The 15,740-nt window shown below is 50.6% G+C and overlaps 1 protein-coding gene across 1 annotated transcript; it reads left to right on the forward strand.

The window, feature by feature from the left end:
- Positions 1-5,331: 5,331 nt before the first annotated feature.
- On the forward strand, positions 5,332-12,932 carry TEKTL1 (tektin like 1; the record flags this gene model as incomplete). The annotated part of the gene is made up of 7 exons (XM_084885372.1): positions 5,332-5,901; positions 7,101-7,205; positions 10,411-10,609; positions 11,458-11,624; positions 11,767-11,862; positions 11,954-12,067; positions 12,588-12,932. 7 exons carry the CDS (start codon positions 5,332-5,334, stop codon positions 12,930-12,932), a joined length of 1,596 nt encoding a protein of 531 aa, XP_084741498.1.
- Positions 12,933-15,740: the final 2,808 nt, after the last annotated feature.

A 15,740-nucleotide genomic window follows, 5' to 3' on the forward strand; every position in this document is an offset into this window, starting at 1 on the left:
AAAAACAGATCCAGAGACAGAGAAGCATCAATCAGACTGTCAAACCTCAAAGGAAAGGCAGAGGAGGGTGGGGGTAAGAGGGAGAGATCAACCAAAGGACTTGTTTGCATGCATATGAGCCTAACCAATGGACACAGACACCATGGGGGGGAGGGGGGGTGAAGGCATGAGCGGGGGTGGGGGGCAATGGGGAGGATAAAAACACATATGTAACACTTTAATCAATAAGGAAAAGAAAACACTGTGGCAGGCCAATAAAAAAAAGAGTTCCATTAAAGGGCTAATATATAGAGAAGGAGGTAAGAGAATCACAAACTGATGAGTATTATGAGGAGGAGTGATATAGTATGGTATGGTGTGTGATACTTCAGATCAGATGGTCAAAAAGGGGCTTTTTAGGAGATAAAATTTGAGCAAAAACCTAAAGGATGAAAGGGGGTAAGCCATATGAAAATTCAGAATATCTGAAGAAGGGGAAAGCAAGCACAAAGCCCATGAGGTTAAATAAACTTGGTGAGTCTGAGCACCAGCATGGCTGATCCTTAATGATCTAAGGACAGAGTGTTTGGGTATAGGGAAGGAAAGGTGGGCAGGAGCCAGGTGGTAAGGAGCTGATATCATGCAGATTATGGTAGGAACTTGGATACTATTCTAAACTTGGCACTTGCCTACCCATTTGGTCTTAAAGCCACAGTTGCCCTAATCTAAGAAGTAACATCTAAATCCACCAATATGGATGAGCTTTTCCAGGGGAAGGGTGAGGAATGAGAAGTGACTAGAACACGGGAACCTAATACATTAGTTAGCTATTGGTGCATAACAAACTATCACAAAACTTAACAGCATAAAACAACAAATATTTATTTGTGGGTTCCTGTGAGTCAGGAATCTGGTCATGGCCTACCTGTGTCCTCCGGCTCAGAGTCTCTCACCAAGTTGCAGACAAGGCATCAGCTGGGACTGTAATCTCATCTGAAGGCTGGACTGGGGAAAGGTATACTTCAAAGCTCACCCATGTGGCTTTTGACAGGCTCCAATTTCTCAAAGGGTATTATTGGACTGAGGACCTTGGGTCCTTGTTGGCTGATGGCCAGAGGCTCCCTCAATTCTTTGCCATGTGGTCTTTCCATTTCTGAAAGAGTGAGGTAGAAACCATGATCTCTTATAACCTAATCTTAGAAGGAGTATCCTTTAATGTTTGTCACATTCTGTTGGTTAGAACTAGATCCAACCCACATGCAAAGGGAGGGAATGACATCGGGCACGAAGACCAGAAGATGGGGTCCCTGGGAGCCATCTTTAAGACTGAAGAACACTATATTTGAGAGGATGGATGGCAGACATCCAGCCAGTGAAGGATCAAGATCAGAGACAAAAGGAAAAAGTGGCCAAAACCAGTTTGGCTCAGTGGATAGAGCGTTGGCCTGCGGACTGAAAGGTCCCGGGTTTGATTCTGGTCAGGGGCATGTACTTTGGTTGTGGGGACATCCCCAGTAGTGGGTGTGCAGGAAGCAGCTGATCGATGTTTCTCTCTCATCGATGTTTTAACTCTCTATCTCTCTCCCTTTCTGTAAAAAATTAATAAAATATATTTTTTTTTAAAGTGTGAAAGAGTACAGGGGAGGAGATTCACGTTTCAGGTAGTAAACAATTTCAAATTCTACCTACGGGTCAAGTTGAATGGAATAGAAAAGAAACTGTGAAATTTGTGAATTGCAGGAGGACATGACTAACTTCTGCCTGAACCATTTTAGGGGATTGATGGGGACTAAAGCCATACAGACCAGTCCTCATTCCTCACCAACTAGCAGGGTCACCACCTTTGCAACAGGGACTGGGACAAGCCAGGAAGAATCTCCCCTCCCAGCCTGGGGCTTCCCACTCACTCTCTCCTGACACCTCCCCCAGGAAAGCGACCTCATTTCTCAAAGACAAAACCGATTCTAGGTCATATCCCCCTGGAACAAGAGACTAACTGATGTGATTATCTCCAAGAGAAAGGGGGCACCTACTAAAAGTAGGAGCTGGTGCCCCAGAAGGGAAGACATCAGGGAACCGGAAAAGGGGTCTCTGATAATTACCTGCCAAGATTTCAGAATGAAGGGCATCAATGTGCAATAACAAAGGGAAAAAAGGAAAGAAAAGCTAGAAGTTTTAGAAGGTTTTTCTTCCTCGTACATCCTGCAATCTCATTCTATTTAATCCAAGGACAGAATTCTGCTCCCCATTTTGTAGTACTCATAACATAGAATAGGTGGTCCTGGAAAAGATGGCCACGCAAAGGACTTTCTGTAAAACAACCTTCATTATAAAAATCAGAGAGCTAATTTCACAAATATCATTCCCCATGGGTCTGAGTTGGACATGTTTGAGCATTAGTATACTGGGAGGAGGGAGATGTGTATAACTACACACACACACACACACACACACACACACACATGGGTGGGCAAAAGTAGGTTTATGGTTGTGAGTACATGAAACACAGAGTTTGTTCTTGTATTATCATTAATTGTTGTATTATTTTCTATATAAACCACTGTAAACCTACTTTTGCACACCCCTGTGTATGGGGAAAGTGAAGTTTCAGGAAATTTTGGCTAGAATAAAATCTCTAGATATCTCTGGATGATGAAATAAATTACAGGTGATTTTTTCTTTTCTTCATTATATTTTTCTGGGTTTATGCCAGGCACTAGGCTTGGCAGCATAGATTCAGTGCATACATTACTTCCATAGCGTGAAAACAGATTTATTTGCTAGCTTAAGAGAGGTATTTGAGTTTTTATAATAGTAGAATGTTTTCCCAGCTAAGTGTTTCTGTAGCATTTTTTTGAGCATCATTTCTGTTCAGCCACATGCAGTTCAATCTCTTGGAGACTGAGCGTTTGTCCCAGCCCTGCTACAGTTCCTTCCAAGCACCTGCTGTTTCAGTCTGTTTGGGCTACTAGAAAGAATGCCCCAGACTGGTAGCTTAGAAACAACAGACACTTAATTCTCAAAGATCTGGGAGCTGGGAAGTCCAAGATCAAGGTGCCAGCAGGCTTAGTGTCTGGTGAGGGCCTGCTCACTTCCTGGTTTGTAGACAGCCGTCTTCTCGCTGTCTTCACGGGGCTGAAGGGACAGGAGAGCTCTCTGCAGTCTCTTTTATAAGAGTACTAATCCCATTCGTGAGGTCTCCACTCTCGTGACCTAATCACCTCTCAAAGGCCCCACCTCCTGAAACCCTCACATTGGGCATTAAAATTTAACGTATGATTTGGGGGTGGAGGGAGTAGACTGCTTGCGTTGGCAGGTTCTATAGGCCAGTTTTTCAGTCTAAAAAACCTGCCAATCCAAGCTGTGATCAGCAGGCTTTGAAAGCCGAAGGTGGTTTGCCTCATCCTCAAACACAGGCTTAGTGTCAAACTAGAGGGGGGGGAAAAATGCCCAAAATGGACCACCAAAGCTAGGAATCAGAGGAGAGTTTTAGACGTTGATACAAACTGGGGTTGGCAGATGAAAGTGAGAAGTTGGTGGGCTGAGCCATGGGCAGTGGCATTACTGATTTCAATGCTCAGGCAATGGTGGTATACACTGGGGCCTGTTGGCATGAATACATTGAACCAATGAAAAGCCAGACTAGGACAGACTGCACCTCCATCCATAGCCATAATGAATTGCACCACAGACCCATGTGGAAGCCAAAAACATCTTTATATAGATCTGACACAAGAGCACAAGGAAGTTTGGCACAGCACTACCCTAGACAGCATAGATTCAGTGCATACATTACTTTTATAGCGTGAAAACAGGTTTATTTGTTAGCTTAAGAGAGGTATTTGAGTTTTTGTAATAGTGAAATGTTTTCCCAGCTAAATATTTCTATAGTATTTTTGAGCATCATATCTGTTCAGCCACATGCAGTTAAATCTCTTGGAGACTGAGAGTCCCAGCCCTGCTACGATTCAACAGAAATACCCCATACACCAGGCCACAAACCAAGACAGTGAAATCCTCCAGATGGGAGAATGGAAGCTCTAAATGAAGAAAGCAAAGATGGATGGTTGATGCTGAAGGTTGTCCCAAGTAAGCCATCTCCCTGGTTCTTTGTGAAACCCTCTCTGCATCTCCTGGTATTCAAAAAGCTCATTCATCTGTTCATTCAGTGAATAAAAATGAAAAGTAAGCACTTACAGAGTGCTTATTCTAATGTCAGCCACTGTTTAAGCACTTCACTCTTAGGAACTCATTTAACCCATGCCACAATCCACTTATCCTAGTTAACGGGTGAGGACACAAAGGACACAGAGAAGTCAAGTGACTTTCCCAAGGTCACACAGGTGGAAATGTCAGAATCACAATATGAACTCGAGTTGTCTGGCTCTAGGATCTTGACCATGATATGAGGCGCCTACCAAATGCCCAAGTAAAGATGCTACTGCTTTCTAGTATCACATGCGCTCACTCATCTAGGGGAAATGATGAGCAACATAGACTGATGAACAAGAACAGTATCGATCAGACTGTCGGACCTCATAGGGAGGGGAGGGCGGGGTAGGGATAAGGGAGAGAGATCAACCAAAGGACTTGTGTGCATGCATATGAGCCTAACCAGTGGTCATAGATAACCGGGGGGTGGGGACATGTGTGAGGAGGGGTTTGGGATGGGAATGGGGGGATGAGGACAAATATGTGATACAAATATGTCTCCGTGGGAAACAGGTTTTCTTCCTCCATGGAAACAGGAAGTTCAGACAGGACTCTGTATTTCTTTGAATGTTTTTACTGTGATTCTGATGGTGAGGTCCCCTTTTCTGTTTCTTGCACTAACAATCCGGCGTGACGGGAGAGTGAGGCTTAGCTACAGCGCTAGGGCAAGTTCCTTTGAAGATGGCGATGTGTGAGCTGGGTTCTGCAGACTGAGCATGAGCCAGCCATGGGAAGAACAGGGGAAGGGATATGCCTCGCAGAGGGAACAGAGAGTCCAACGCTTTGCAGGGAGGGAGGGCTGAGCATGTCCTAAAAAGAGCCGGACAGAGGCCCCTGTTGCTGGCGGGTAAGAAGTAACAGGGAGAGGAGGTAGAATGAGGTCCTCTTTCTCAAGGAGCTAGGACTCCAAGCCACCTCTACAGAGCTCCAAAGGCTCCATCTGGCGCCTCCCTGTGGCCTTCCCCCTCCCCCGACCCCACCCCAGAACTCTGTGCGCCCTCCTGTCACCGCGGTCATCATTGTGATGAGGGCTCCGCTCCCCTCGCGCTCCAGGCCAGGAGATAAGGGCGTGTCGCTGAGTGTCCCTCTCCCCGTGGAGGACGCCCGTACGCGGCCCAGGCAGGGCACCCAGCAGGGGCCATGCCCGTGCTGATCCCCCAGGTGGAGCAGAGCCAGAGCAAGCGCGTCGGGGCCCCGCAATGGCGCGAGGAGGCCCAGGCCAAGATGCTGGAGGCACATCGACTGACGGCCCGCTGCGGGCAGGAGGCCGTGACCATGTGGCAGCCCAAGGACAGCGTGTGGGACCCGAACGTGGCGCACCACCTGTGCCGGGCCGCCTACATCTTGCCCTGGCGCTTCCACGTGGAGATGCTCCAAGACGGGAGCACCCTGGAGAAGCCGCCGCCGGGCGAGGGCGTCACGCTGTGGAAGAGCAAGATGAAGCCGCCCGCCTGGCACGCGCGCCTGCCGCTGCCCCTGAACCGCGACGCGCGCGCCCTGCAGACGGTGGACCTGGTGCAGGCGCACGCGCGCGGGTCGCGCCTCACCGCCGCGCGCCTGGGCCGCGCGCAGCAGCAGATCAATGGGCAGCTGCAGCTGCTGCAGCGCCAGCGCGACGCCACCGACCACCGGCTCAGCGAGGTGCGCAAGGGCCTGCTCATCAACCACCAGAGCGTCAAGCTGCGGGGCTACCGGCCCGAGTCTGAGAAGGTGGGAGACCCCACCCCCACCCCCTCCACCCAAGCCCAGTCGCCAAGACAGAAGCCTGCCTTAGCTCACCCTGAGAGAAACCCGCCCCGCGGAGAGAGCACCCATCCCAGGCCCCAGTTCCAGGGAGCAAGGGCCCAAGAAGAGGGGGACACCCCCAAGATGAGGTGCCTTGGTCCCCAGCCCCAGAGAGGGAGATTTATTCCCCCCCCCTAACCTCCCCCCCTCCACATGAGGATGAGATCCTCAGTCCCCTTAGCCCAGATGGGATGTTTCCCAGTCCCCCAGTGAGGGACAGAAGATGGAAGATGAAGTTCTTCCCAGTGAAGCTCACAACCCCCAACCCAGGCAAGCAATCGCCCACCCAGCCCCCCAGGCCCCCGGTGTGAGACCTGCCTGTGGTCATGAGACCCTCAATGCCACGCCCAGTGAAATGTGCAGAATTTCCTATTTCATCACCCATAAAAAAAGAATGGGTGATGTCTTGGTCCCAACCCATGAAGTTTGCCTCAAAACGTTTATAAAAACAAACAAGAAAAAGAAAAAAAAAAAAGAAAAAAAAAAAAACTCTCGCCAGCCCCAATGAGTGAAAAACCCTCCCCAGGCCTCATGGGAAAATAAAGGAACAGGTCCTGCCTACAGGTTGAGACCCTCAGACGCTCAGGGCCCACACCCAAGAGTTAATTCCAGCCAGGGAGAGAGAGCCCCTCCCTAGTCCCGGTCCTATGAAATCTCCCTCCAAAGTGAAACCCTCTAGACCTAGACCCCAAAGCGGGAACATTCCAGCCTCCCTGGGAAGGGATGAGACCCCACTCACGGGGTTGTATTCCTCGTCCCAGCCCCGAAATTCAGAGAGTAAGATAAATAATAATAATAATAATAATAATAATAATAATAAAACAAGCTCTCATCATCCCTATAATGAAATTCCTCACTACTGGCCAGGAAGGTGGGTAGTGGGGAGAAGAGGGGAGAATAACACTCAAGGAAGGGGGCCCCCAGTCCTAGAGAAACCTTCATCCTAGCTCACTGGACTCCCACCTGTGAAAGGGAGATACCCAGCCCCACTCTCCAGCCCCCTGAAAGGATAAAGTCGTCTCAGAGAGACCCCCCGACCCTATCCCTCCAACCCAGAGAGTTTATAAGGTTGGCAAACCTCTACCACCCTCCTGCTGGCTAGCAGAACTCTCCTCGCTTTCCAGATCCCTGACAAAGCTGACAGCATGCTTATCTGGGAGAAAGAGGAGTTAAAGAGCATGAAGAGGAAGATGGAGAAAGATATGGAAAAATCAGAGACCCTGCTCAAGGTCGTGAATCCCTGGGACCCAGTGAAGAGGGCTGGAGGGGGACCCCCGGCTGCCTAAGGAACGAACCGCTGCGATCTTGGGGACCAACAACAACACACCTCTCAACCCACTCACTCCGAATTGACAGTCACTGGATTTCTGCTTTGCTCTGAGGGATGGGGTTGGGCCTCGGAATGATGGTGAACACCCTCTCTGTGCCAAGCCCAGTGCAGGCATTGCGTCAGCTCCTTTAAGCTCTCCTATGAAGTAGAAACTGTGGTCTCTTATTGGAGATGGGGAAACTGAGGCTCAGAGAGAGATGGCCCCACCCCAGGCACAGAACTAGCCAGTGGCAGGACTGTGGTTTTAGGTCATGAATCCTTTTCTCCCCAGCTTCAGTGAGGTATAATTAACAATTGTAAATTGTACAGGTAGCCTGGGTGGCATGGCTCAGTGGTTGAGCATCGACCCATGAACCAGGAGGTCACGGTTCGATTTCTGGTCAGGGCACATGCCAGGGCCGTGGGCTCGATCCTCAGTGGGGGACATGCAGGAAGCAGCCAATCCATGATTCTCATCATTGATGTTTCTTTATCTACCTCTCCCATCCTCTTTGAAATCAATATATATATTTAAAATGTACAACCTGAGATATGGTATATGTATACATTTGAAATAATCACCACAATCAAGGTATACAGAACCTTACATAGTTACTTCGCTGTGTGGTGAGAATACTTACCATCCACCCTTTAAGCAAATGTCAATTACAAAATACAGAATTGTTAACTATAGGCACATTGCTATACACTAGCTCTTCAGAATTTACTCATCTTGCATAACTGAACCTTTGTACAGCTTGGCTAGCTGTCCCACCCTCAATCAGGGTGGGAGAGGCTGATCAGGGTTGGGGCCAGCTGGGGGCAGGAGCTGGGCATCATAGTGACCAGTTATCTGGTTGTTATGACATTATAGTTGCTGGCTTTTTATATATTTAGATACTGGAAGCCCGATGCCTAAAATTCATATATATACACTGAGTGGCCAGATTATTATTATCTCTGAACACGAAATAATCCAGCCATTCAGTATATATTCTATATAATAAAAGGCTAATATACAAATTGTCCCTCAACCAGGAGTTCAACCAACAGGCAGACCTGGCCAACCACCCATGTCCCCTCCCCTAGCCAGGCTGGCAGGACCCCACCCATGCACAAATTCATGCACCGGGCCTCTAAGAAATATATATATATATATATATATATATATATATATATATATATATATATATACACACACACACACTGAGTGGCCAGATTATTATGCGTTCAGAGATCATAATAATCTGGCAATCTGGACACTCAGTGTATATACTAGAGACCCGATGCGCAAAATTCATGCAAAGGCCTTGGCCCTCGCAGCACCAGCTTCATTCGAATTCTCCAGAAGGACATCTGGAAGGTTGTTCAGCTGCCCAGTCTAATTAATATATTATGGTTTTTATTATTATAGATATACTAGAGACCTGGTGCATGAAATTCCTGCACTGGGGGCGGAGGGAGGGTCCCTCAGCCCAGCCTGCACCCTCTTCAATCTGGGACCCCTCAAGGGATGTCTGACTGCTGATGTCTAAACTGGCAGTAGGACATCCCTCTCACAATTTGGGACTGCTGGCTCCTAACTGCTCACCTGCCTGCCTGCCTGCCTGATTGCCCCTAACCACTTCTGTCTGCCAGCCTGATCACTCCTTAACCGCTCCCTGCCAGCCTGATTAACACCTAACTGCCCTCCCCTGCCAGCCTGATCTCACCTCCAACTGCCCTCCCCTGCTGACCTGATCTCACCTCCAACTGCCCTCCCCTGCAGGGCTGATTGCCCCCAACTACCCTTCCCTGCTGTCCTGATCACCCCTAACTGCCTCTGCCTTCCTTCCTGATCACCCCTGTCCTCCCCTGCCAGCCTGATCTCACCCCAACTGTCCTCCTCTGCCAGCTAATTTGGTTCTGATTGGTCAGTTTCCATGCCAAGTAGTGTCAAAGGCTCCGCCTCCTAAGCAGCCATTGGCTCTTCACAGTTTACCCAGATTTGGTTCTAATTGGTCAGTTTCTATTCTAGTAAGCATCAAAAGCTTTGCCTCCTAGGCAGCCATTGGCCCCTTGCACTTCACCCAGATTTGGTTCTGATCGGTCAGTTTCTATGCCAGTCAGAGTCAAAAGCTCTGCCTCCTAAGCAGCTATTGGCTCCTCACAGTTGACCCAGATTTGGTTTTCATTGGTCAGTTTCTATGCCAATCAGTGTATCTGGGCCTATCAATGGGGCCTGATCAGAAAGGCAGGGCTAATCAGCAGCCCCTGTGGAGGCCTGGAGAGAAATGGAGGCAGGTCTGCTGGCCAGGCTCAGAGAGAAAGAGTGAGGCAAGTGCTTATCAACAGCTGCCACAGAGGCTACAGATCAGACCCTGCTTCTCTCTTCAGGCCTCTCTCTGGGCCTGATTCGCAGCCCCCTCAGCAGTCAGTGCTGGGTCACCACACCTGCAGCTGCAGCAGTCAGTGCTGGGTCACCATGGCAACCCAGCATTGACTGCAGGATTGACTTCTGGTTGGTCGAGGCTCCGGTGGTTGTGGATGTGATGGACCCAGGGTTTTTATATATTAGGATGCTTCATTTTATAATGGTGGAAATAGGATTTGGATGAGGTGAAGGTCCAGATGCAGTAGATCCAGAGAGAGGGACTCTGGGGACTGCAGAGGGCTCCTGATACTCATTAGAGAAGAGAAAGTGGGACTCTGAGGCTAGGGATGAGGAGAATGCAAGTTGAAGAGGAAAGGATGGCACAGGAAGACAGAGATGTGGGCATAGCCAGGGCTCCCTCTCCACTATACAGATAGGGAAGTCGATGGGGGAGGGGCTTCCTCAGGGTGCCAGGGCAAAGCCAGACACAGAGCCTAAGCAATGGACACCCAGGACAGGGAAGCTGCCACCTGTCCTATTGCTCCTACTCACCCCACTCCCAAGGTCACGAAGGCTTCTGGACTGAGGGTAAGAGGGTGGGGAGTCTGAACATCAACTTGAAAATTGCTTCTTTTCAGCCACATTTAGAACGGAAGAGGGTCAGTTCAGAGGCAAAAACACTTTTCAGCAGAAAAATCAGTTCCAGCCACCCCCACCCTCCCAGCATGCTTTCTGACCTCAGCTCGGCTTCTCTCCCACTCCTCACCCCCAGGCCCTGGCCTCCTGCCGAGACACCCTGGACTTCTGCTGCAAGGAGAGGCTCCAAGTTGTGGACTTAATGAACAAGCCCCTGGACAAGGTTCTGGAGCAGGCAGGCCGCCACTCCTGGGTGGACCTCTCCCGCATCCCCACCCCCCACACTCAGGGTCAGAAAACGCCGCCTATAGACCCCGTGGGCTCGTACACACCAGGTAGGCTCCCTCAGAAAGGAGTCCACTGTGGTGGGTGCTCACCCACTCCCCTCCACTTCTCAGCTGTCCCCTTTCCTGGGGCATTGTCCCCCGGCCTAGACCAAACAAGAGTGCTGAGAGCCAGGCTCCAGCTCAGCCCCTCTTCTGGAATAGCTCCTCACCCTGCCTACTGCTGCTTCCCACACCCTCTCCTCACTCCACCAGCCCCTCCCCTGGGCCTTCTCCCAGGCCCTCAGGAAAGCCCCCTCCCCCAAGGCCCACCACCACGGTGGCAATAAAGAAAGGGATGCAGCCCTAGCTAGTTTGGCTCAGTGGATAGAGCTTCGGCCTGCTGACCAATGGGTCCCGGATTCAATTCTGGTCAAGGGCACCTACTTTGGTTGCAGGTTTCTCCCCCAGCCTTGGACCTGATCAGGGCTCCTGCAGGACCGATGTGTTTCTCTCACATCATGTTTCCCTCTGTCTTTCCCTCTCTCTTCCACTCTTTCTCTTAAAAAAAATTAAATAAATAAAATAAAATAAAATAAAATAATAAAATAAAATAAGATAAAAAGTCAACCTGATGGGTTTGGCTCAGTGGCTAGAGCGTGGGCCTGTGGACTCAACGGTCCCAGGTTCGATTTCGGTCAAGGGCATGTAAGGGGGAGTGCAGGAGGCAGCTGATCAATGTTTCTCTCTCATCGATGTTCCTAGCTCTCTATCCCTCTCCTTTCCTCTCTGTAAATATATATATATATAAAAGTCAATGGAAAAATATATTCAGGTGAGGATTAACCACACACAAAAAATAAACAAAAGAGAGGGTGGGGGGGGTGCTTGGCAACCACGAGGGCCCCATCCTCCTGCAGAGTGCGCCATGGCACTGAACCAAGCCAAGCGGCTGCTGATGGAGTCCAAGGACACCTTGCAGGAAATGGCCAAGAACGAGGAGGAAGTGGGGGAGCAGCAGCGGAAGATCAGCGACAGCGTGTGCAATTCGCTGGCCATAAAGATGCGCGAGACCACGGAGCTGAAGGTGGGCGCCCTCGGAGGCGGTGTCCGGGGGCCCGGGCGGGAGAGTACTGAGGCCGAGAAGGGGGCACACGGGGAGAGAGTGGACGGGGTGCCAGCGTGACCCCCCTGCGCTCCCCCCCCCACTCCCTACCCCCCACCCCCAGGAAAAAATGAACATGTCGGTAGGCCTGATGAGGGGGACCATCCACCGGTGCAACAAATTCAAGCAGGAGATGTACATCACTCGCGGCCTCATCAAGGTACGGTTACCGGGGCAGGGCCTGCGGGGAGGAGGCCTGGGGGATGCACGCGTCCAGGGGGGCTCACTGCTCGGCACCCCCCCTCCGCCAGGGTCCTCTGTCAAAGTGTCACCTGGAGACTCGAGAGAAGCTGGACAGACCGCTGGTCCGCGTGTACCAGAGGCACGTGGGCACCCAGCTCCCGGAGCCCGTGCACCTCACCCTGGTACGCCCCCCCCCCCCCTCCCATTCACTCCCCTGGGTGAGATCTCCGCCCTGAGGACATAGGGCCCAGGGAGGAGCCTCGCACCAGGCTTGGTCAGTCCTTCCACTACCTCCCCAGTGCGTCCCCGCCAGTAAGACCCTTCACCCCCTGCCCCCGCACCCGCCCCACTGGCTCATGGTCCCACTCCTCTCTCAGTGCCGCCCTGAGCAAGCTCCTGGCTCACCTTGCCCAGGTGCTGGCCCTCACTCCAGGCCCCACCCCCGGCCGCTTCCCTCTCCCTTTCCCCAGGCCCCACCCCTCCCCTGACCCCATCCCTCCCCCACCCCCACCCCCTAATCCGAGGCGCACCGTTTCTTCAGCTTGCTCCCTTCCATGCGCACCTCTGGCCCAGAGGAGTCTGCCCGCCTCCTCCCTGCCCTCATCCCCTCCCGCCTCCCTTTTCTGCATCCTCTTGGGCGGTCCCCCAACACGGCCCGTCCTCTCCCCCCACCCCACCCCCACACCCCTCCACCCCCGCCAGGGCACTGACAAGCTGCAGCGCCACATCTCGAACGTGGAGAAGAACCTGGAGGACCTGCGCTCCACGCACCGGAACCTCACCCGCAGCCTCGACTGCAAGAGGATCGGGCACGAGGTGGACTACAACGTGGTGCGCCTGCGCCTCCGCCAGCGGCACCCGCACGTCAACTACCAGGAGGCGCAGAGCCTGGTCAACGACTGGAACCCGCGCACGCCGCCCAAGGCCGGGACCCGCCCGCAAACACAGCCGCCAAAGCCTGGGACCCGCCTGCAAACATTGCCGCCAAAGCCTGGGACCCACCCACAAATACCGCCGCCAAAAGCGGACAGCAAGGCTGCCAAGTAGCAGGCGCACCCCCTAACACCCCCCCCCCCCCACACACACACACACACACACACACACACCCTACCCCCTGGCAGGTTCCCTGGGAAACTCTCAGCCTGGTGACCCTCCCTCCCCCTTGAGTCACCCTCCATCCCTCCGAGCGCCCTCTAGCAGAATTATAATTAAAAAGAACAATAATTGCATTTATTAGATATCTCCTGTATAGCCATCATTTACTCTACAGCACTTTGGGAGCGGTGTATTCTGGAAGTCAACTGGATGGATGTGGATACCACCAGGGTTCCGTGGTTTCGAAACCTGGCTTTCCAAGCTATGTGGCCTGGGGTGTCTCCACCGGTAAGTAGGAAGAATTGCAGCACCCACCTCAAAGGCTTGTAAGGATAAGATGCGTTGACATGCAGAAGGCCTGTAGAAGGGCGACTGCATAGTCACTACCCTCAGTGCGCTGAGTCGTTATCATTGTCCAGTTGAGGGAACAGGCACAGAGAGGTGGAGCAGCTTCCCGGAGACTTACTCTCCCAGACCCCAAGCAGCTCAAGGGGAAAGTTGGGATTGAGTTCCACTGCCCTTTGCTCCCTTTACCAAGAGGGGTTGGGGGGGGGGGGGGGAGCTCCTTCCCATAGCTTGCTTGCTTGCTTTCTCCCCCTCTGGCCCTACAAAGTTTCAGGTTCTGAGCCAGGCACTGGGAGTGCAACAGTGAGCAAGATTGCCTTGGCCCCAGATCTCAAAGAGCTAACAAATAAACCAATTGCAGCCAACATCGTCTTTCTGGATGCAGCTGCAGCATGGCCGCTTATAGGAAGCCCACCAGCTGCAACCACCCACCCATCAGCTTGTCCTCTCTGTTCTCCTAGCCTGTTGACACCCTCCCATCACACCAAGCTGTCACAATCATCTGCTCTCCGTGTGGAGGTCTCAGGGTGTGGCATACATAGGATACACTGTCCAATCAAGCCACAAATATTTCCTAAGCAACTGTTCTCTAGAGGCTGTGTTCAGTGCTGAGGATACACTGAAGACCAACAAAGGCATGGTCCCTCTCTCGTGGAATTGACCGTGAATAAGCGAAGAATGGCCCTCACAAATATTATCTTTTAGGCACATGGACACAACTTAGCCCCACCAATATTTTACAGAGAAGGCAATGAAGTTCAGGAAGGCGAACTCACTTGCCCAGGGTAACAGAGCCAGAGAGGAAGTAGGGCTAAACCTGGGTCTGCACTCTCCCTTGCTCTACACTGCAAGCATCGGCCATGGGCTCACCATGACCTTCATTGATCTCCTAAACAACCAAGGGAAGATGATGGCAATTATGCCCATTGGACAGGAAATACACAGAAATACACAGAAAATAAGTAGCTTCCTTCCCAGGATCAAAGAGATGAGAAGGAGTAGGGCTGAGGGGTTCAAATGAACCATCTCTGACTCAGAACCATTAGGCATCAAAGCCATTTTCCTTAAGAGGGACTTCCTTAAGAGGGTCATCAGGGGCTCCCGAGGGTCAAGAATGTTCTTCCTGCTGTGGCTGGTTTGGCTCAGTGAATAGAGCTTCTTCCGCCTGCAGACTGAAAGGTCCCAGGTTCGATTCCGGTTAAGGGCACATGCCCAGGTTGCAGGCTGATCCCCAGTAGGGGGCATACAGGAGGCAGCCAATCAAAGATTCTATCTCATCATTGATGTTTCTATCTCTCCCTCTGAAATTAATAAAAATGTATTTTTTAAATTGTCTTCATCTCTATACCAATCGGGATACCTACCAACAGGAAGCAGATATATGTCAACTATAATTTTTTTAAAACCAAGCTTCATTTGTGAGGTCTACCTAGTGCCATGTTTTTCTTATTTTTGGTTTTTCCATTGGTAATTTTGCTCTTTAAAAAGTTTCCTAATATTGTTTCTGAAGTGCTCTATAGAAACAATCTCAGGAAACATTCCTTAGGCAAAAAGACAGTGATGTACCTCAAGAGAAAATGGTGTGTTAGACAAGCTTCCTTTGGCCATGAGTTATTCTGTTGACCTTAAGTTATTAATATTAGTGACTCACAATAATATATGTTTGAACAATGTGTATTAACTAAGGCATCTTTAAACAGAAACACTAAACAAAGTTATGGCCCTAGCTGGTTTGTCTCAGTGGATAGAGTGTCAGCCTGCAGACTGAAGGGTCCCAGGTTCGATTCAGGTCAAGGGCATGTGCCTGGATTACAGGCTCAGTCCCCAGTGGGGGGCATGCAGGAGGCAGCTGATCAATGAGTCTCTCTCATCACTGATATTTCTATCAATGTGTTGAGCAGTTGACAAAGATGTTATGACCAGAGGCTCAAAAGAACCTATCCTTTTAAAGTATTTCCGCTGGGAGCAATGGTTGCTTATTTGGGTAACTATAGAATATAACAACAGTGAGAGATGCAAATCAAAACAACAATGCGGTACCATCTCACACCTGCCAACATCAACAAATCAACAAACGACAAGTGTTGGCAAGGTTGTGAACCCTCGTGCATTGCTGGTGGGAATGCAGACTGGTGCAACCACTGTGGAGAACAGTGTGGAGTTTCCTCAAAAAACTGAAAATGGAACTCCCATTTGACCCAGTAATCCCACTCCTAAGGAATATATCCCAAGAAACTAGAAACACCAATCAGAAAGGATATATGCACCCCTATGTTCATAGCAGCACAATCTACAATAGCCAGAATTTGGAAACAGCCTAGGTGCCCGTCAGCAGATGATTGGATCCAAAAACCATGGTACATCTACACAATGGAATACTATGCTGCCATAAAAAAGAAGGAATTCTCATCATTT

Source organism: Pipistrellus hanaki, assembly GCF_964339955.1.
Source record: "Pipistrellus hanaki genome assembly, chromosome: 5".
In the NCBI taxonomy this organism is placed as follows: domain Eukaryota; kingdom Metazoa; phylum Chordata; class Mammalia; order Chiroptera; family Vespertilionidae; genus Pipistrellus; species Pipistrellus hanaki.